Source organism: Coturnix japonica, chromosome 16, assembly GCF_054131305.1.
Source record: "Coturnix japonica strain WE chromosome 16, WE-NBRP24, whole genome shotgun sequence".
Classification (NCBI taxonomy): domain Eukaryota; kingdom Metazoa; phylum Chordata; class Aves; order Galliformes; family Phasianidae; genus Coturnix; species Coturnix japonica.
The window spans coordinates 3,058,441-3,079,420 of NC_140678.1; the positions used below are offsets into that span (position 1 = coordinate 3,058,441).

Genomic DNA, 20,980 nt, shown 5'->3' on the forward strand with positions numbered 1-20,980 from the left:
CCAGCCAGCCTCCATCCTTCCTACATAGAAATCTTTCATGGCATCTTCTGCAAGGGGACGGCTCCTGAAATGTAAGGAACAGGGAATCTAAAGCCCTGTAATGAGTCTTGGCTCACGCAGCTGTTAAGTAAAGCCTTCAGGGAAAGCTGCCTGTTCACCTTTTGCAGAGTTGAGAATTGAGGATGATTCAGTTTCCTGCTGCCAGTTGTTTTGGTTGGGTTTTATTTCAGCCCTTTCCCAATTGAAGCAGATCATCTGATGGCTCCAGTAAGGCTCTGCAGCAGGAGCAGGCAGGGCTGTGTTGCTGTTATTGCAGCTGTGTGCAATTCTGGAGCTCTGAGCAGTGCTGGGTGGCTGCTGCATGCAGCGATCCTCTGCACAGTGCTGTTTCTTATTGAAAGCAGCACTTCATAACATTGATGTGCAGGGTTTGCTCTCCTGTGCCCACACTCAGAAATACTGCTATTTACCTTTCTGTTTTCCTGTCTGGGCTGTTGGAGCCCACTGCACTTCTGTGTTGGTATTTCATTTGGAATCCTTTTCTCCCAGCTGAGCAGTGACTTCAGGCTTCTCATAAAGGGGCATTTCAGCTTGTGGGTGACAACGAGACCCATTTCCAGTTCTGTGCTCAATCTTTCACCACAGCTTTGCCAACGCAGCGCTATCTTTGTGCTTTGGGAAGTGCTGTTTCGACTTGTTGAGTGCTTTCCCAACTTTATCTGCTGCTTTTGCTCTGGGTCACAGCAGCAAGAACCTTCCTGGAAGAGCAGCAGTGCCCCGTGGCTGCAGCACTGCGCTGCAATAAAGGGAGCTTCTCTTTTCAGGAGAGACTCAGCAGTGGTATCAGTGAGCTCCTGGGTTCTGGCACGGGAGCAGCTTGCTGTGTTGGGGTGGCTGTTTTGCAATAGCTGTATGTTTACTTGAGGGTATCTGCTTGATTACCACCATCAGCTGTGCTCTGTATGGGAAAATTGTATGGGGATGCAAACGTTCTTTTTTCCCCTCTGATCTGTGCACCTTTGGAGAGGTGGGAGTTGACCATCCGCCTCCTGACAGCACAGCATCGCTGGGTGCCCCATCTCGTTAGCAGTGAAATTGGTGGGAGGCTGTAATGATTACAGTGCAGATAATGATCCTGGGCGCTCTAAGAGTCGGTGCTTTGATGATTGCTTCTCCTCAGCCCTAACGAGCAGGTCTCCCTGAGCGCCCAGGAGAGCAATGGGGAGGCAGCAGCACAGCACACCAGGGGAGGAGCAGTGTTACTGGGGTGTGTGTCCCACCAGGGCAGCTCTACCTGGAGCCCAGAGGTGAGTCAGGAGTTCAGTGTCACACTGCTGTCTCCCATTGGTGCCTGTTTCTCACTGCGTGTTCCCTTTCCTGCTTGAACCCAGTGGAGAACCGTTCTGAGGTTCTCTGCATGGCCCAGCTCATTTGTCTGGAAAAGCAAAGCTTGCATCCCCATCTGGGGATGGCCCATTGCATCCCAATTGTCCGTTTAGGGTTTACTGGAGTGTGCTTTTCTGGGCCTTCCTCCTTTGTTCCATGAAGCTGCTTGTTGAGCTGGAGCACTTGCTAGGGAAAGCCTTTGCAGACCATGCGTATGTTGTTTGAGTGGTGACTGTGCTCACAGCACTGCAGAAATGGGGTTCTATTGCCTGCAAGCAGAGCGAGCAGCAGGCAGAAACACTTCTAATTACTTCTCCAAGGAACTGGGCCTCTTTAATTTCCTTCTGGAAGGCACTACCTAAATGGCACGGACATGTAGCTCTTCTTTTTGGTGTTGTAGTGCTGCAGTGCTGCCTGCTGAGCAGCCATGTGCTGTGTGCCACTGCTTTGCACAGTGGCTCTGCACACAACTCACTGTCTTATAGGGGCACTCGTGGCTTCTGAACCTTTTGAACCTGAAAAGTTTAAACCACTGAGGAAGTGATGCTGGTGCTGCCGTGGTGCGTAGTATTACTCAACCATGGGCAGTGTTGTTCTGCAGCCCAGCAATTGGAACTTGGAGACGTCCGGCCTGGAGCTTTGGCTGACATCAAAGATCTTTATCACCTTATTACCACTTGCGCTGCATTGTGCTCCTATCTGGAGGTGCTTTGTGGTCTGCACCTGTTTGCGTTCCTTGCATTGAAACAGCAAATCCAGTCTGTAAGAAGGTCTGGGAGGCTTTGTACTTAGGTTTACAGAGGACAGCATGATGATGGGGATTTGTAGCTCACATCTCAGCAGACTCCATCCATCTGCAGCTGTTGGTGCCCTCCCCTTCCATTGGCGCTGCTGGGTGGCACTGGTGGAGGTGTGGATTGATCTGCAGGAAGACACCGTGGTTCTTTAAGTGATAGATGTGATGGGAGGAAGGAATATTCAGGGTGTCTGTTTATTGGTGTTCCTGGTACTAACTTGAACTGTTTGCATGAAGCTCCGTGTTCTGCAAACCGTCCCCTTGTTCCAAAATAAACAGGGGTGAGCTCTCGTTTGCTCTGTTTGCTCCCTGACATTGGAGGAAATGGACAAATACACTGGTACTAAGTATAGGCCAACACTTCCCGTGCAGTGCTGCCTCCAGTACAAATTCCAGTAAGTGCAGAACAGAACTTCTCGAAACAGAGGATTCTTTAATCATCTGTGTTTCCCTGAAGAAATGGGAGGTGTCCAGCTGCTTGCTTGGCCTCAGGACTGCAGTGCCACGTGCATCCCGTGCCTGGAGCAGCACCCGAGCTGTGTCTCTTTGCACATGTCAGTGCAGCAGTTGGGTGTTCTGAGTGCTGCTCCTGGATGGAGCAGTGCAGAGGCAGCTGCAGGAAGGAGGCACAGGGATGCAGGTTTCCCTTATGGGAAGGTGGGAGGAAGGTTGACCTGCTGTCTTAGACCCATTCTAAGAAGTGGCAAGCAGTGCTTCAGGAGTTACAGCAGTAAAGCAGAGCTGCAGTTTGCTCCCTAACTTGCAGGAATGCTGATTTATTTTCTTCTTCTTTAACTTGGCCCATACAGAGATTAGGGGATGTGTAAGTTCTGTAACTATAGCTGACCCTCATCCATGTAACAGCGTGCAGTTGCTCTCAGTGCCACGTTCTACGTCTGTGCTCTGTGTTCCCCTTCTATTACACTTAAGTAATCCTCCAGAATTAATTGCAGGCCTTCCCCCATCTGTAATTAACTCGACAAGATCCTTTTTCAGGCTTTTTGGAACCCAGATTTCCTATGGTGTATTGACTCAGGCACAGCGTGTGCTGCAGGAGGACCGAGGAGCTGCGCCTGGCTGAGTTTGGAGCAGCAGAGGGGATGCTGCAGGGCAGAGCAGCAGAGCCTCCGTTTGCTTCCACATCCAATTGCCAGCATTCTGCTGGAAAAAATTGGCCTCATGCATTCTCCCAGCTGTCATAAATTTTCCCCTCAAACATCCACTGTTTAACTCAAAACTTGCATAAGCACTGAGGACACGCAGCGCTCTGTTCTGTGCCGGAGGAGTGGGTTGGGGACCGGGAGGGAACCATCTCAGAGCATCCATTTCTCTGATGGTCCGTGGCTGAGAGCAGTGCTTGGAGCTGATGGCATCGTGCTCTCATCCCTCTTATGGGTACAATCCTCCACTTCTGCTGATTCTGCATTTTCCCAACATTTATTTCTCAGCCTCGTTCTTTAAAAAAAACAAAAGCATAGGTGGAAAATCCAGCTGACTTGTTCGACAGCAGCCGGCTGAGCCTTGTGCTTTCCTAATTCTTCTTTCATTTGTTTTTGTAGGATACTGTGACTTCAAAACCCGTCATCCAGTTTCAAGGAAGCCAAGGGGTAAGTCAGCCCAGGGGCCGCCTGGGGAAGCACACACCGCTTTTGCTTTTGCAGTAGATCTGAGCAGTCCTTGTCTGTCTGTCCCACTCTGTCTGTCCTGCTCCTGCATGTGCTCTGATATCTGCAGGTGGTGGCTGTGCAGCTCAGAGCTGCTCACCCAGAGCCAATGCTGCTCACCATGCAGTGCTCTATAAGCTTGGGGCTGGATGGACTCCAAGGTGCCTTCTGACCTTGAGCCATCCTATGGTTTGAAAAAGTGATTTATTATTATGCGTTAACTTCAGGTGCTCAGTGTAAGGAGAGGGAATGTAAGGTTTGTTTTCTGGATGCGAAGGCAGCTGTGAGTAAAAGGTGCTTTTGTGGTGGCCCAGTGGAAGTTTCAGGTGTGCTTGAGCTCTGCAGGCATTGAAATCAGGCAGTTCCTCCTTGCCCATGTGTCAGGCAGGTGCTGCTCCAGCAGAACATGGTGTGGGAGAACTGCAAGCAAGTGACCAACCTGTGTGTGCACAGTTACCTGAGCTCTGCCCGTACCTTCTGTTTCCTTCATCCTCCTCGAAGGGAACATCGTGGTGAAATCAGTGAGAGGACTCACACGGCCCCACTGCTGGGATTGCCACCAACCTGAGCAGTGCTGGGAATGGGGCATCCTCATGGGGAGGTGAGTGAAAACAGCACCAAAACAAGGGGGTGGAGTCCCTGAGCCCTCTGCTCACAGAGCAACACCTCGGTGCTCCCCCAGCTCCTCATCAGCAGGTGAATTAATTGCGCTGTCGCATAGAGGCCAAAGGTAGAGCTGTGCATTGCGCTTCAGCTGGAGCTGTCAGGAAGAACCCTTTGTCCCCATGTTATGATTTTTACGGTGCTGATGGGGGACTGGCAGCTGTGTCACCATCTGGCTCTAAGCAGAGTGCCTGCCTGCATCAGGACTGTATGACTGCTCACCTATGGGCTGTGAAGATAACAGCATTGATTGAGTTCTCAAATTCAGCTGATGGCATTAAAACATTTCCATTTGTGGAAGACCCAACTGTACCTTGGGCTGTACCCACAGCAGTGCAGGTTGGGAAGGGGTCTGCTCCTCCAGGTGGGGAGTCCTCAGCATGGGATACAGTGGGAGCACATCCAGGGGAGGGCTGCAGAAAGGATCCGGGGAGGGCACACAGCTCAGTGAGGAGGGCTGAAGGTGTTTCTATAAAAGCCCATAGAGAATGAGGGATAAGGTTGATCAGATGTGCAGGTGTTCACATGGGGGGAAGCAGAGGAGGGGGCTCAGAAACACTCCAGTGACGTGGGTGCTCCTGTAAACTATTGGGCACGGCTCTCTCAGCCCGACGTGAGCGGAAAATGTGACGTTTCTCCTCTTTCTTGGGATGAACTCGTGTCGGTCTAAATAGAGGAAGGTGAAATTGCCATTCAGAATGAGCTGTACACAGATGAATATTACTTGAAAGAAGAAACGCGAGTCACATCTGCGCTGGAGCTATTTTTAAGCGCCCATGGTTACTGGTGTACGACTGCACCAAAATTAGGGCTCCCTCCAAGCAGCCTCTTGTGCTGCTGTGGTGGCTCGAGAAACCTTCTGGTTCAGCTAAAAATAATTCCTCGATAACGGCCGCTTTGCATACGCTGCACATCTCCGTGCCCAGGCAGCTCTCATAGATCTTCAGAAGCAGCACCAGGGCAGTCAAGGCATTGCTGCAGCAGTGCTGTGGTCTGCACACATCCTCCAGGCTTTGCTTTGCAAACTGCCATGTGCAGCTCTGTTTGCTCCTCTTGGCTGTGGGCACAGCATGCAGAACAACCAGAGCTGTGTGCGTGCACCTTCTGCTGGGGGTAGAAGGGTTTGTTGCCCCCACTGGGGGGTCAGAGGTTGGTGCTATGGGGTTCAGTGAGCCCAGCCTTGCGCCAGGTCCATCCCCACTCTCAGAGCACACATTAATACAGATCACTGTGCATCTCGTACTGCAGATCTCTCCTTTGTGGATCTGTATTTGAGGCCTCAGTTTGCAGAGCAGAGCCGGGGGAGGAGCGCAGTGCAGGTGCTGCGGAGCACACTTGATGCTTGATTAAATATTTAATTTAGCAGCCATGTCACACACCACTGTGAGCCATGAAATCTCGTTGTGGAATTATAATCCCTTTAAAAAAGGAGCAGGGTGCTGCACAGTGCCTGTGCTGTGCTTAGTGCTGGATCACTAAGTCTAAAGAAACAGGTCTCCAATGTTTTAAATTGAACATAAACAGGGATTGCGAGCCTGTTTTAAGCCTGAATCAATAGAATTGGGTCAGATTCCTAGAAAAAGATGATTGTAGGCTCTGTTTTGAAGGGCAGTGAGCTGCCAGTTCCTACCTCTGTCCTGCTTTCCACTCATCTCTCCATCCCTGCCTCCTTTCTTACCTTCTCACTCCTGCACCGTGACTCAAATCCTGCTTGCAGCTTCTCCTCAGCCCGCACTTTGCTGTCTCCTGTGCTGTACTCCATCTGCACTCCTCAGGTTGGATCAGAGCACACTCATTGCCAGTAAATGGGCTTTTGTGGCAGTGCGGTGACCCAGCTTTTCTCCATCCTCGCAGCACATCGCCATTCCCAGGCCGGACCGCCCGACCGAAGTGCGGACTTTCACGTTCTATCTTTCCAACATTGGCAAGGACAGCCCCCAAGGCAGCTTCGACTGTATCCAGCAGTACGTATCCAGGTGAGTGACACAGCAAAAACTCCAGCCAACCAGCCATTGCTTACCTTTATCTTTTGTGGCATTGTTTCCCTAACGAACCTGAACAGAACTTAGAGCAGTTTTTGTTTTTGGAGTCTTTGTAATCAGGCTGTGTGTATTTGGGTGAGCAGAAGAACCAGGCTTATCTCTCCTCACCCTCCTGTTGTTACTTAGCTCAACCTCAGCTGTCTGCAGCCATGGGAGCATCTTCTGCACTGCCTTTCTTTTGCAGCAATGGCAACATCCACCTGGATTGCCTGGGGAGCATACAGGATAAGATCACCGTGTGTGCCACAGACGACTCGTACCAGAAGGCACGGCAGAGCATGGCGCAGGCGGAGGAGGAGACACGCAGCCGGAGTGCCATTGTCATCAAGCCTGGGGGCAGATATGTAGGTAAGCAGCACCTCGATGTGGGGGCTGTCCTCGCTGCCCCTGAGGTTGTGCTCGTGTTCTCTTTGCTGCCATGACCGAGCTGTGAACATCTTCCACCAACATCTGGTGGTGCCATAGGGGTGTCTGTGAATGGCAGTGTTGGCCTCCTTGCACTGCGACTTCTTGATGGTTTCCATCTGCACTCGAACCTGCTTGGCTCTGAGGTCACCCCGGTGTGGTTCTGTCACCAAGGAAGTGACACTGCAGCGCTGTTGTGGTCGTCAGCCAGGAGACCCAATTAGAGCTGCTGGCTGCAGCCTCAGAGGAGCCACCTTACGGTGCCAGCAAAGGGAGGAATCTCTACAGAGAGAACAAAAGTGTAGTGAGTTATCAGCGAGCTCCAGAAGGAGCCCATGGAGACCCAGCGCTGGGCTCTGCTCTCTGCTTAACCTCAGCCTGGCCTTAAAATCAGGGTGTATGTGATCAGCTGTGTGCAGAGCCCAGCTCCTCCAGGCCCATGGGAGCTGCGTGCTGTCCTGTTGCAGGGGATGCCTGTGCTGAGAATGGTGCCTTGCAGCAAGCAGAGCTGACCCTGACTCATTGTTTTATCTGCCAAGTGCTCAAAACTGAGAAATAAGATAGTAATCGGGAAGGAAATGCATTGATTTCCTGTAGACGAGAGGACTGCTTTGTTTAGCTTACATCCGAGGACATTACAGTAAGTGGCTGAAGTTGGGCTCAGAAGATTCTCAGAGCACATTGCTTCCCAGAGGGATGCAGCCCAACTTGCCTTAAAAAATGACAGCTTGGAAGCGGGGCAGCTTACCTGAAACATCAGAACAGGGCAAGAGGAAGAGCAGGAGGGCAGTGTGGGTGTGAACTGGAGCTTGGATGGATATATGTGTAGGCAGATGTCTGTAGGGGGCTGTGCTTATATGCACTGAGTGTGCACTGCAGTGTATCCATACGCACACGAGTGCTGTACGTGACGCAGTGCTCTGGCCTGGCTTAGTTTGTTCTCCCCCCATCGCTGCCCGTGCTGGCTCCAGCCCCAGGTGGAGATGTCACAATATGTTTTTTGCTGTTCACGACCTGGCAGGAATGAGGGGAGCTGTAGAAAGCTTGTAAACGTTCCCATAGCCCACAGCTGGCGGTGAGGCCCCGCTGACTGCTGTGCTGGGATGTTTGACGTGGGAGCAGAGCTTCCCCCTCTGACCAGCACAGCCCCACTGCTGCTGGGTTGGACTTCTCTGCATCAGCGTAACAGTGAGCCAGGAAATGGGGACTCGGTTATGCAATCTGCATGTCAGTAAAACAAACAGTGCAGACAGTCACCAGTACCTCCAGATGACTCAGTTGAAAACATTGCTTCCTAGCAGTGCAGCATTGCCACGCTGAGATAAAGCTCCCGACTGGCTGCGATAAATGCTGGACGTTGTTTGTCCCAATGAAGGTCACTTTCCTGAACCGAATTGCTGTTCCAGCATCCCCACTTTGGTGACCTTGGAACCCATGCATTTGTTTTGATTTGCTCTCTCTGCTGTTGGTGCCTGGCTCTGTGTCCTACTGTGGGTTCGCAGCAGTGGCGTCCTATGAGCAACCTGCTCTGCTCAGTGCTGTGGGACTTGTGAGGATCCCAGTTGGTTTTTCAATAGGAATGGGAAAAGTGAATTCTTGTATCATGCTGTAAGAAAGCAAGAGCTGCATCTGGGATGGAGCTGAGCTGAGCTGCCGTGTAGCACAGTTCTTCTATGGGAACAGTCAGCGCTAATGAATAGGGAAATGTGTCAGCGTTAGACCCCGTTCACGTGGCCGTGTGGCAGAGAGGAGGTGGACCTGGCCCCATAAAGTTCCTATTGTTCTAAAGCAGAAACATCTGCTGGAGCCTCGCTTCTGCTGAGCTCAGCAGCAGGGAGCCGTGCACTGACCAGCTCTGCTCCTTCCACTCCACATTTCGACTCCTCTACATAATAATGCCAAACTTTCCTCCTCCTGGGGAGGAAAAAGTGGTTGGATTAACCACGGGGGTACTCACAATTGGGATAAATGCAAAGCTGGCAAACAAAGAGGGCTTTATTCCGGTCTCTGGATCCTGGTGCTGCTGTTTACAAATCATACAGCTCACAGGGCACCGCTCGGTGGTGGTGAGCTGATGGGGTGTGCTGTGCTGTGTGTCCTTCATTGTCATCTCGGGGCGCTTCAGAGCGTGTGATGAGCTCCGTATTTGTGTTGACAGACCTCTGGCCTTTGCAAGGTGACTGCTGCACTTCACTGTTCTCATCTCATTTTAGGCAAAAAGGTTCAGGTACGTAAACCTGCACCAGGAGCTTCCGATGCTGTTCCCTCCAGGAAGCGCCCAACGCCAGTCAACCTTGCCAGTGCAATAAAGAGAGGCAATAGCGCCATTTCTCAGAGACCCTTCAAAGATAGGGTTGTGCACTTACTGGCACTAAAGCCTTATAAGAAACCTGAACTTATTCTCAGATTGCAGAAGGATGGACTTTCTCAGCAGGACAAGGATTTGCTGGACAACCTCCTGCAGCAGGTTTGTACTCTGATGGAGGAGGAGTCTCTTTAGGTAAAGAGAAATGTCTTCTCAGGAGGGCAGTGAATTCTGCATGGGTGTGAATGTGTGCTTAGTTGGCAGTGGGGAGAGTTCCTAACAGGGGCTCCCAGAGCAATGGGAATTGTTATAACCTATAAATCTACTCCATGTATCTTTATTAACGCAGCCACAAAGCAGTGTGTGTTAATACCTGTAATGTTTCCTATGTGAAGGAAGGATGTGTCCCTCCATGCTGAGCTTTGTATTGCTCTGTGCCTTTCCAGCTCAGCAGTGCCCCTGGTTAGGAGTGCGGATCGTGCAGCTTCTTGCTAACCATATTATTTGTATGCCAAGTGGGAAAGCTGTCTCCTGGCTGAATCAGTCCTTAACGCTTTGACTCATGGTGAAGGTGCCATTTTAGGGGTTGCAGTAAACACCTTTATTGCTCTGGCAGTACCAGACACACTGCTGCTGTTACGTAAATGCTTCAGCTGCTCTCTTCTGTGTTGGATCTTATTCTTTTTACTCCTTTACATAGCTGAGATGCAGCAGCTGACGAGGGGTTGGTTTGCCCAGGGCACAGAGCATGTCACTGGAAGTGGCTCCTATGTTTGAATCCCACAGCCCTTTGCTTTCCAGCAGCTCTACAATGCTTTTGCACGCCCTGCCAAATGCTGTGGGCACATTTAACGGCACTGTCTGTGATTCTCATCTCCTGGTTGGTGATGCTCAGCAGCCCCCAGCAGGTGATGATGAGCCTGGCTGTGGCTGCAGGTCTCCCCAATGGGGCTCACTTCTAGCTTTGCTGTAACATATTGCCTGTAGCCTCACCTCCTCCCAGCACTGCCGGGGCCACCAATGGACACTGAGCAACTAAAAAACAAGAGACAAGAAGCTGCACCCCAGCAATGAGTCTGGCTGCATCTAGGTGTAGGCTTCCTTGTGCTCTCGCATCTCTTGCAGGACTCTGTGTTCCTCCTGATGGCCTTTTTGCCTCATTTTGCAAGGTTTCTATTTTTGAGAGGCGCGGGGTGGAGCCTGCAGAGCCCAGCACAGCAGAACAGGGAGGCAGCAGCTCTGATTGTGTGCAGAGCAGCACAGAGCTGCATCCACTGCAGGACAGCCCTGCAAGCACTGCCTGCCTTTGCTTTCTGTACAGGACTTGTTTGCTGGGCTATCTCAATGTAAAACACAGCTCCAGCCTTCTTGCCCATTGGCTCAGGGTGTTGGAAAGCTGACAGCTGAAGAAGAGGAAAGCAGTGTTGGTCATGTGAAGTGATAGCTGTGCTTTTCCTGCTTATCAGGAGCTCTTGGCTCTATTTGGTTTTCCAGCTTTTTGCTTTTAAAATTAGGTCAAAATCTTCCTGAAGGCTCCAAAGAGAGATTAGCAGCATCTTTTTAATTCAAGCTTCCCACTCCTTCACCTGCTTTTTTGAGGTTCCCTCATTGCTGTGCAGGTAACAAACTCCCCAGCACCTCCATTGAGTGAGGCTGGAGGGCTGCAGTCCTGCAGCAGCTCCCAACACTGGGCTGAGCTGAAGGCTGGGAAGTGGGCTGCTGCCCTCTGCTCTATCACGGAGCCCATGGGGTTGGGAAGGGCCTCTGAGATGATCCGGTCCAACCACCATTGGGCTCAGCATCCCTTTCTGTACACATGGGGGGCCTCAGTGCTCTGCAGTCTCTCCCAAAGGGTTGGCTCACAGGGTGCAGTATCAGCACACAATCAGCCTGTGGTTTGTGCTGTCGTCGTGTTTTTCAGACAGGCAACCAGCAACAAGAGGTTAAATTTTCAATCACGCTGTGGAAAGACTGATGAAAGTGGGATAACTCGCAGCAAGCTGTTTCCATTCTAACACAATGCTGCCAGTTCCAGCGCTGTTTCCTATCCACGTAGGCACCATGCAGTTCTGCAGGGAAGGGAAACACAATGGGGTTGGATCAAGTGTCACAGCGCTGCTCGTGCAAGTGCACTGTGGTTGCAGCACAGAACTTGGGCACGATGATTTACGTCAAACCCCACGTTATAAGCTGGATATCACAGGCTTTGCTGTTCTCTCCCTAAAGCAGTCCCTAGGAAAGTTCTCCTCCATAAGGGGACCCCACCTGCAGCTTGATCTTCTTGTTGCATCCCACCTGCAGGGGATTCTCTGTGCTGCCCCTCCAGAAGGAGCTCTCTGCCTGCTGGGCTGGCATGGCAGTGAGGGGGTCCATCCTGCAGCCTTCTTCTCCTCACCCTGTGCTGGTTCAGCTGCTGGGAGCTGCCTCTTCCTGCTGGGTTGGCTTCCAAGGATTGCTGCCAACTGATGCAGGACTGTTCCAGCCCATCCAAGCTGAATAATCTGCTTAGGTCCAATTTGTTCCTCAGTCGATTCCATCGCACTGATAAGGCAAAAGAAAAGCAGAGTTGGAGTAAAAATCTACAACATTTTGGGAGTACAGTATCCCCTTGTCCTGATGCCCCTTCCTACCCCTAATGCTGAGAGTTATGTTTGCATCTAATACATCTCTTTTGCACCAGCAAGTGAGAAAATGAAATCCTAACAGTTTCATGCCAATTCCTTTTGTTGCAGGTGGCAAATCTGAGTGCCAAGGACAGCACTTTCACACTGAAAGACTGTGTCTACAAAGAGGTGCAAAAGGACTGGCCTGGCTATTCCGAAGGAGACCAGCAGCTGCTGAAGAGGATTCTTGTCCGGTAATTAATCCCTATTCTTTGATAGCTGGAGCTTGAAAATGCTGGGCCAGGTTGGTAGCTATAAACTGGGGAGACTCAGTAGAGCTGTGAGCATTTGATTTGTTTAACGTGTGAAGTAAATCTGTTTGTAATCCAGGTGAAGTTGGTTAAGCTTGAGAATAGCAAAAGCTGGCACAGTCTTTAGATCCTAGGCTGCCTGCTGCTGTGATTGAAACCATGATGCTCAAAGCTACAGAAAAAAAACTATATGGGGTAAAGAGCTGCTGCTGTTAGAGGTTAATGGTGGCTTAAAATGCTGGAGTAAGGCCAGCACATCCAGGGCAGCTCCATTGAAACTCTCCTTTCTTTTTCCATATCTCCTGGTACATGACTTCCTGTGCTGTGTTTGCTCAGGGCTGCAGAGAACCAGCAGAGCTCTGTGTCCCTGTGCTCTGCTCCTGGGGACAGCCCTGAGCTCTTTGTTTGGAGAAGTGCTCCTTGATTTCTGTATTGTTCTTCGGGTGCTTTGCTGTGTTTTTCTCCCTTCGTTTTCCTGTGTTGGAAATTCTTCTAGCATCGCCTGCATCCCCTTTAGGACTGAGGTGTTGTTGCAGTGAGACGTGCACAAATGTGGCTGCAGAAGCACCAAAGCACTTCTGTAGCATCCCCTACAACATGAGTGCTTGTCCTTCTGCCCATCAGGTGTGCTCTGTGCTGACCAAGAGCTGCCTGAATCCATCCGCTGATGGTGGGTGCAGGTGATGGCTTTGTCCCATCACTTGGTAAAGGTTTTGTCCTCAGGTGAAGCCTCCAAGCTCAGAAGCTGGCAGGTAGCAGGTAAAGGGTCTGCAGCTCCCATGTCATAGCACAACACTGTGTTTATATACATGCCTCCCTGGATTTCTAATGTGTTGTTCCTACCTAGCTTTTGTCATGCAGATCAGTGCTCTGCCTGGCTTGCTTTTGTGACAGAACTTCAACCCAAAGTGCAATAAATTAAGTAGAACATGCACTGTTTGAGTGGTTTCCATGCTTTGGAAGCACAGCTGGCTTGCAGGTGAGACTTTGTCACACCATCCTGCACTCAAGGTGCTTCGGCATGCTAAAGAGAAATCAAACTGATGTAAATAGTGTCCGTGTTGAGTTATAATGAAGTGGACAAACTCAGCTGCCAAGCAGTCTGTGTGGCTCTCAGGAAAGGTAATTTCTCCCTGTAGAAGGCAGCGTTTGCTGCTTTTTGTCTGGAATTGTGGCGTTCTGTTATGTGAGGGCCTAAAAATAGACCTTGGAAAGGATGCACTGTGCTGTACAAACAAAGCCCTGCACAGGTAGTGAGGCTGTAAGATGGAAAAAACACGTCGGGCTGCGGGCAGGAGGAAAACATGGGCAGAAGGGAGCTGTGCATCCAGCCCTGCTGGTAATGAATGCATCTGGAAACGGTGAGAGCTGCACCCAGCTCCTCCTCACATCATTTTTCCACCCTTTCACCAATGCAGTGAGGTGTTCTGCCATCACAGCAGAGCTGTCTTTCATTTGCTTTACCATAGAGTGGTGAGGTGCTGGAACAGCTGCTGTGGATGCCCCGTAACCTGGAGGTGTTCAGGGCCAGGTTGGATGGGGCCCTGGGCAGCCTGGGCTGGTATTAAAAGGGGAGGTTGGCAGACCTGTCTGAGGCAGGGGGGGTTGGAGCTTCGTGATCCTTGGGGTCCCTTCCAACCCAGGCCATTCTATGGCTGCAGGCACCTGGAGGTTCAGGTTTGAGCAGGCCAGATTTGAATGCATTTTAAAGACCCAGAAGCCCAAAGGAGCTGCTGTCAGGGCATCCCCAGCAGTCAGAGCAACCGGAGGGCACTATGCTCTGTGGGCAGATCCAAGTGCTGCCCTCTGCCCTGTCACACACAGTATCTGAACAACCCAAATTGTGTTTTTCAGGAAACTCTGTCAGCCCCAGAACAGCAGTGGGTTTCAAGGAGAAGCACCTTCCCTGAGTCCTCCGAAGGACACCACCAGCTCTGGCTCTCCTCCACAGGTAGGCACAGCCACCCCAGCACACAGCACAGCCAGGAGTGGGCACTGCTGCAGACCCTGAGCTTGTAACTCCTGCACACCTCCACCCACGGGCTGCTCAGTCTGGGGGGTTTTTCCCCTTAAGTTGGAGTCTAATTCTGGCTTCCTCAGCATCTGTTTCTCCCCTGGCTGCAGATCTCTGACGGTGAGCTCTCAGCTTTAGTTTAAGGGCTGGATTTTTTCGAAGTGCCCCCATCCCTCTTGGAATTCCGGGGAGAATGCGAGCTTCTGTTTTACTCATTGCTAATAATTGACTGGAACGAAGCAGTAATGAGCAGCTCCCAAACAGGGCTGAGTTATTAAAAACCTTGACCTTTGCAAGCTAATTGCCGTGACAGAGCAGGAGCAGGTTGGTCTGCTCTGTGACCTGCTGAGATGCCAGAGCACGGAGCTGTAGAAAGGACATTTTAGCTGGGTTTCCACACCCGTGAGCTGGGAGGGAGCTGCACTTGGTTGTGTGTTGAGCAGTGTGTCCCACTGTCTGCCTCGCTGTCTCTGAGCACGGCTGTTCTCGTTCATGCTGCAAAATGCTGCCTTCCCTTCTCTGCTGTGGGTCAGCCCAGACAAGTTGAGTATTTATTCCCCTACTGCCAATGGAATGTGTAATGCTTACTTGTCTGGACAGACGCACTGGGGATTAGTGGCGAGGAATATTAGCAGGTAAGGAAATTATGTGCTTTCTGGCAGTGAGAGGTGAGCAGTTCTCCATTGAGAACAAGAACCACGCAGCTTGTTTGCCAAGTGCCTAATTCCAAATGCACTTTGTTCTGCTGCGGGCACGTTCCTGGTGAGCAGAGAATGGTCCCCTTCAAGTTGACTTGGGATGGGATAGTGCTCTCTTACCAGGTGGGTTTCGTGCTTTGTTTTAAGCTGATTCTTCAAAAAATGGGTGTTAAAAGATCACCTTCCTTCTGGCTTTGAGTAAAGTTTATGGGGGATGTCTTCGGCTCTTGGTTACCTGATTTGAACTCTGGGTGGCTGGCTGGTGTGTGTCCAGGATTCTTAATGAAACAGGGACAACTGAGCACGGATTAGTGGTGTTCCCAGCAGTGCTTCTCATGTGGCCCATTGGGCAGCAGACTACAGATGTCACTTTCTGATGCTGGCTGTTGGGCAGCTGTAGCTTCCATTTAGAGAAGGGACACGCTCCTGATGGCCCCAATCAGCAGAGGACTGGGATTGGGTAGCTTTGTTGGCTGTAGGGTAAGGTAAGGGGAAGGTGGCTGCTGTTGGGTCTGTCTGCTGCACAGGGAGCTGCGGGCAGAGGGGAAGGCTTCTCTGGGAGGTAGATGGCTGCTGGAGGCAGGGCTGCAGGGCAGGTAGTGATGCTGCTGAGCAGGTCCAACTGCTGCTGCCACCCCTGGGGCTCCTGCAGCACAATCATCCTGATGGGCAGCAGCAGGATCTGTCACTGAGCGCTGTCATTGTGACCCTGCAGCTGGCAAAGAGAAATCATAACTGGGGGGAAAAGAGGCGAATTGGCTGCTCTGGTGCAATGCAGCTGCATGCCTGGCCATGCTGCTGGGATGGAGCAGAGTTTCCATGTGCAAACAGCCCTGCCTGAGACAGTAAAGAAAGCAATGAAATAGCCAAAAGAAATAGTCCAGACCATCCCTTGCTTTCCGCTGGGCAGAGGTGGACTTTCCATGGTCTCTGAGCAGTGCTGGGCAGTGAGGGGAAACCTGTGTGCTCTGTGGGTAGAGGGATATTCAGGTCTGGAATGACGGGGTGTCCTGAGCTGGGAGGACCTGCAGGCATCACCAGGCCTGGCCCTTGGCTCTGCACAGTGCCACTCAGACCCTGTCTGCAAGAGATCACGTCAGCCTGTGTGATTTGCCTCGTACAGACGCTGCCAACATCCTGTTTAGGTTGAGAGTCTGTAGTGACTGCTGCTTCCTCACACCTTCTGGGAAATGCCCTTTGAGAAGAGGAAGGAGTAGCTGGGAGCTGAGGGTATCCTCCCGTGGTGCACACCAAGCAGGGTTTTGGGGGCACAGTGCAGGCTGGGCTGCCAGCAGAGCAACAGAACACTGCCAGAGCCCTGCAGGGGCGCATGGGGGGCTGTGTGTGGTGCTGGGGGGTTGTTTGCAGTGCTGGGGCTGCATGCAGTGCTGTGTGCAGTGCCTGCTGCCTGTTCTCCTGCAGCAGCCCCAGTTCTGCAGCCCTGCACCCCCACCTAGCGGTCACAGTGCCGCAGCCCGAGCTCTGCCAGCACTCAGATTTCCTTCTCTTTTTTCCTCCTTAGAAACGCTCCCAACCGCTGGAGTTCATCGATCCTTTGGCCAACAAGAAGCCCCGGATCTCACATCTGGCTCACCGCGCTCAGCCCACCTTCAACGGGAAGCTGAACGCCAACGGGAAGGACGTCCCCATCCCCGTCCCCTCTGCTGCGCTGCCACCGGCGCTGCCGGAGTCGGTGAGCTCCAGCTCCAGCCTCCCGGAGCTGCCCCGGCCCCACGACCCTCTGGCTGATGTCAGCAACGACCTGAGCCACAACGGCAGAGACTGCGAGGGCACGGAGCCGGCCGACAGGCTGAGCCTCCCCGCGCCCACAGACTGTGCACAGACGAGCAAACACAATTGCAGCTCGTACGTAAAAAGCAAGAAAAAATCCAAAAAGCACAAAGACAAAGAGAAAGAGAGGAAGGAGAAGAAAAGCGAAGAGAAATGCAAAGAGGAGAAGCAGGACTGTGAAGTAATAAAAAATGCTGAATTAGTTAGTGTTCCGCAGGATGCGCCAGGTACGTGCCCAGCTGCCCTTTGTGCTGGCTGTCATTTCTGCCCCAAATCCATTGGGGAAAGAGGTTGCTGTGTCACTTCACATGCGGGCACCACGGGGTTAATGGAGTGTCATCAGTGGCCCTACCTGCAAATCAGCATCGCTGTTCCTCTCCAAAGAGGCTCTCAGGTCTTTCATGTTCAGCCTCTGGCACTGCCTGGACCCACCTCAGACTGGGTTGTGTATCTCTTTGCTAAGTGGGAAGCTTTATTAGTGCATGAAAAGCAGGCACTGAGACCTGCTGGAAACGTGATGCTGCTTGATTACATACTTGTGTGTGGTGTTGTGATGATTGCTGTGTTGGTTTGTAACTCTGCCATGAGATGTTAGGCACCAGATGGAATGCAGAAGGTGGTGAGTTCTGTTAGAGAGCTGCAGCTGGGCTGGAAGCCTTCTTGCTGTCCCCCACTGCCCTGAGGAATAAGGAACAGTGTGGGATGCCATGGAAGTGTTTTCCGTCCAAGCTCCAGGTCCTTTCTGATGACTTTCCATGCTCAGTTCCAGTAGGTTCCCATTGTTTGGGGCAGTGCAGGGACCTTCAGGGTCCTATCTGCAACAGTAGGTGGCACTCACGGGCAAAGCAAACCTTCCTTCACCACCACCATCTTCCTCACTCACATTCTGCATCTTCCTGCATTCCTTCCAAGCCCTGGGGGTTTCTCTGCTTAGCTGAGGCTGTGCTGCTGCTGGTTCTGATGCTGCTGTTGGTGGCAGCACCTTGTCCTCAACTGAAGGCAAAAGCAGAAATCCTTTAGAAACCAACATCTGCACATTGCAGACAGGTTCAGGAGTTCACAGTTTAATTGCACGGAGGCTTAAAGTTGCAGGAAGCCTCTAAGGAAGCTCTTGTGTCTTCTGTTTCTTTTTCAGGTTTAAATGGGACATGCAATAACTCCAGTGTACCAACATCAACTTCGGACATGCCGGATTATTTATTGTAAGTTGCTTTATGGTTTTGGGATCACACTGGGAGCTGAAAGTCACAGTGTGATTTATGTTGGGCTCGGGTGTTGCTTGGTAGGACTTTGTGAGTGGGATTAAGAAGGCGCCAGAAACCCTTTGGTGCTGTTGGGTTCTTCCATCACAGAGGATTTGCTGCAGGAGGTCAGGTTTAGAATCATCATTAAGGCATGAAAGGACCACCATTAATTGGCTCTTTTCAGTGTACCTCAAGGGTGCAGCTGTTAGACATGAGCTCCTGTGCTGTGTCCAGGTCACACTGGGTACCTTCAGAAGGTGGTGGAGGTGCATTCAGTCTGTTCAGTGAGGTTTCTTGTCCTCCACTTGCCACGTAATCATGCTGAGAGTGTTTTGCAGCGATAGCTGAATGGCTCTTGTGCTCCTTTCGAGCCTCTGAGCGCTGGAAGCTTCGTGCTCCTGCTGTTCCAAGGTCTGGCACAGACACAGAACTCCATGTTCTGTGGGACAGCAGGAATTCGAAGCGCTGTGGCAGTGCTATCTGAGTGTCCTCCCACACCCTCCCTGCTCCCAGGCAGTACCTACACATCGTATCCTGCCTCACACTGATAAGGAATGTCTCATTTCACATTGAGGTCAGGGCAGCAGTCCTGGCCCTTCTCTCTGTGCTACTGTAGCACTAAGAGGCCGCATTGGTTTCCAACTTGTCATCGTGCTTTGGCAGCTCATTGCTCGCTCTGTCTGGATGGGAAGACGTGTAAACTGATGAACAAAATGATTCTCCCCTTAGAAAATACGCAGCCATTTCCTCCTCGGAGCAGCGTCAGAGTTACAAGAACGACTTCAATGCAGAATACAACGAGTACAGAGACCTGCACGCCCGGATAGAGAGGATAACACGGCGATTCACACAGCTGGACTCCAAGCTGAAGCAGCTGTTGCAGGGCTCTGAGGAATACAAGGTAGAACAAAGCTGAGGCGGTGTGAGATGTGGCTGCAGAACGAGCGCACGACGGGCAGCTCTGTGGGCTGCTCTTGAGGCAGCTCCGTGCTCTCGTTATGGAGCTGGGCTCACATCACAGCACTTGCTGACAAGGGAAGGCCTCCGTGAGACAATCAGTGGCTGCAGCCAAAAGCTGCTGGAAGCAATGAGTTTATCCCAGCCAGAAAACCCCAGCGTGCGCAGATGGGAGCACACTGTGGCTGGGAGGGAAGCAGGGCGCAGTCAGCTGCTTCTCTCCCATCTTCAGTCTTAATAACGTGGTGTTATTCAGCTCCTGTAACTGTTATCTTGAGGAAATAAGTGCAAGGAGCAGGTTTTACAGAGCCTGTTGTGCTCAGCGCTCCCTCCAACATCCTTCAGCTCTTTGAGAAACCTTCCAGTTCCTCACCAAAGTGTTTTATTTGTATCTCAGGGGAAAAAAATGAGTCTGAGCTGCAGAAGAAAAGTCTGTGCTCTGGGATTTCATGGCTGGGGGCTGCAGTGGGGCAGTGCTGGGGTGTGCTGGCACTGGTGGGAGTGGGGCAGCATGGAGGGGAGCAGATCTTGCTCAGTGCCACGTGTGTTGCTCAGCTGCTGCTTTGGGTGGCAGAGATGCTGGTTGGTTAGAAACCGATCCGTTCCCTTTTCCTTTTCAGACCATCCACGATCAAATTTTACAGGAATATCGGAAGATTAAAAAGGTGAGTGCCAATTTCTGGCCATAAATGAGGCTTCTGGGGTGGAGCCTCAAGGGACTGAGATGCTCAGGTCATTGCCAAGCACAGAACCTGACCTCCAGAGTGTATCAGTACATCTGATGGTCCCTTCGTTGCTCAGAGAGGGGGGTTTGCAGGCAGCTGTGTCTGCTCTGTGTGTGCTGGGGAGCATTGAGCTGTGAGCAGCACGGAGCAAAGGAATGGATGCACAAACAGAGCAGTGAGAGAACAGTTTGTATGGCCATAGGGCTGATGGGGTCCTGCAGGTCTGGGGCCACGCTGCTGTGCCCAGACTCAGCTCTGCTTTCTATCCCTCACGGCCTTTTTCCTTTACAGACCAACCCCAACTACAGCCAAGAGAAGAACCGCTGCGAATACCTCCACAACAAACTGGCCCACATCAAAAAACTGATAGCAGAGTACGACCAGCAGCAGTTCTGAGCGGTGGGACGCGCAGCGCGGGGGGGACCCGGGGCTGTGATGGGCACCAACATCCCTTTGTACAACTCGGTCCCGTTCAGAGATGAGCATCAATTCTTCATGGCTGAAGAAGTTGGGGATCGCTGATGGGGGCCAACAGCCCGCTCTGCTTATTGGCCTCTCTGAACGCCCGAATGCAACCAATGAAACCCTGCTTTTATTTCAAGACACTTAAGGGAAATAAATTTACCTAAAGCCACCGAAGTTCCCAAAGGTTAAAAAATCAGTAGTTTTCATGGATTAAAGTTTGGCATGAAGTAGAATCACCCCCTGGCCCCACAGTGCTGGGTTACAACAGCCCTTGTGACACTGAGGAGCTGGAATGGCTGCTTGGGTCCCTTGTGGCACCTGCGACTGTTCCTATGTGAGCTGTGGGCAGCTGGAGCTGCCCCTGCTCTGTGCTCCCATTGCAGTGGCTGAGTGGGGATGGATGGGGCTCTGTGTCCCCCCACAGCCATGGCACTGCATCCCAGTGCGTCTCAACGCCCGCCTTTGACTTTTGTAGTTTTATACCGAGGGCGGCCCATTTTCTGCCTCGCTGAGGAGACCGAGCTCTATTTTTGTATTTAAAACAAACAATGATTAAAAAAAAAAGAAGAAAAAAAAACACACAAAAAAAGAAGGAAAAGGCAAAAAAAAAAAAAGGCAACCCCCCCCCCCCATCTCACCCCAACCATCTCTTTGTACAACCCGGCCTCCCATCTCCATTTAGACCAAGCATTTCGGGGCCTTCCCCCTCTCCTAGGCGCAGTATTACAGGAGCTGATGGGGCTGACCCACAGCGTGGGAGCCGTGGGGCAGCTCTTTCCCAGTGGGGCGGCTCCATCCTGGCTCCTCCCCCAGCCTTTTCTTCTCTGGTTTTTTTTTTTCTTCCTTTCTTTCCCCCCCTCCACCCCCTTTTTGGACTGGAAGGGAACATTGCGGAGCACGGCCCGGCGCCA

At 51.7% G+C, this 20,980-nt stretch overlaps 1 protein-coding gene across 2 annotated transcripts in view; it reads left to right on the top strand.

Moving 5' to 3' along the window:
• ELL (elongation factor for RNA polymerase II) overlaps positions 1–20,238 on the top strand; it is a 29,390-nt gene extending 9,152 nt beyond the window's left edge. For both annotated transcript variants that reach the window (XM_015886572.3, XM_085517831.1), the window contains exons 2-12: positions 3,742–3,789; positions 6,364–6,485; positions 6,736–6,899; positions 9,170–9,423; positions 11,994–12,118; positions 14,030–14,126; positions 16,410–16,905; positions 17,814–17,880; positions 18,652–18,823; positions 19,500–19,544; positions 19,896–20,238. In XM_015886572.3, coding sequence (XP_015742058.2) covers positions 3,742–3,789; positions 6,364–6,485; positions 6,736–6,899; positions 9,170–9,423; positions 11,994–12,118; positions 14,030–14,126; positions 16,410–16,905; positions 17,814–17,880; positions 18,652–18,823; positions 19,500–19,544; positions 19,896–20,000 — 1,695 coding nt within the window. In that variant the 3' untranslated portion in view covers positions 20,001–20,238. The remainder of the gene's footprint in view (positions 1–3,741; positions 3,790–6,363; positions 6,486–6,735; positions 6,900–9,169; positions 9,424–11,993; positions 12,119–14,029; positions 14,127–16,409; positions 16,906–17,813; positions 17,881–18,651; positions 18,824–19,499; positions 19,545–19,895) is intronic.
• Positions 20,239–20,980: the final 742 nt, after the last annotated feature.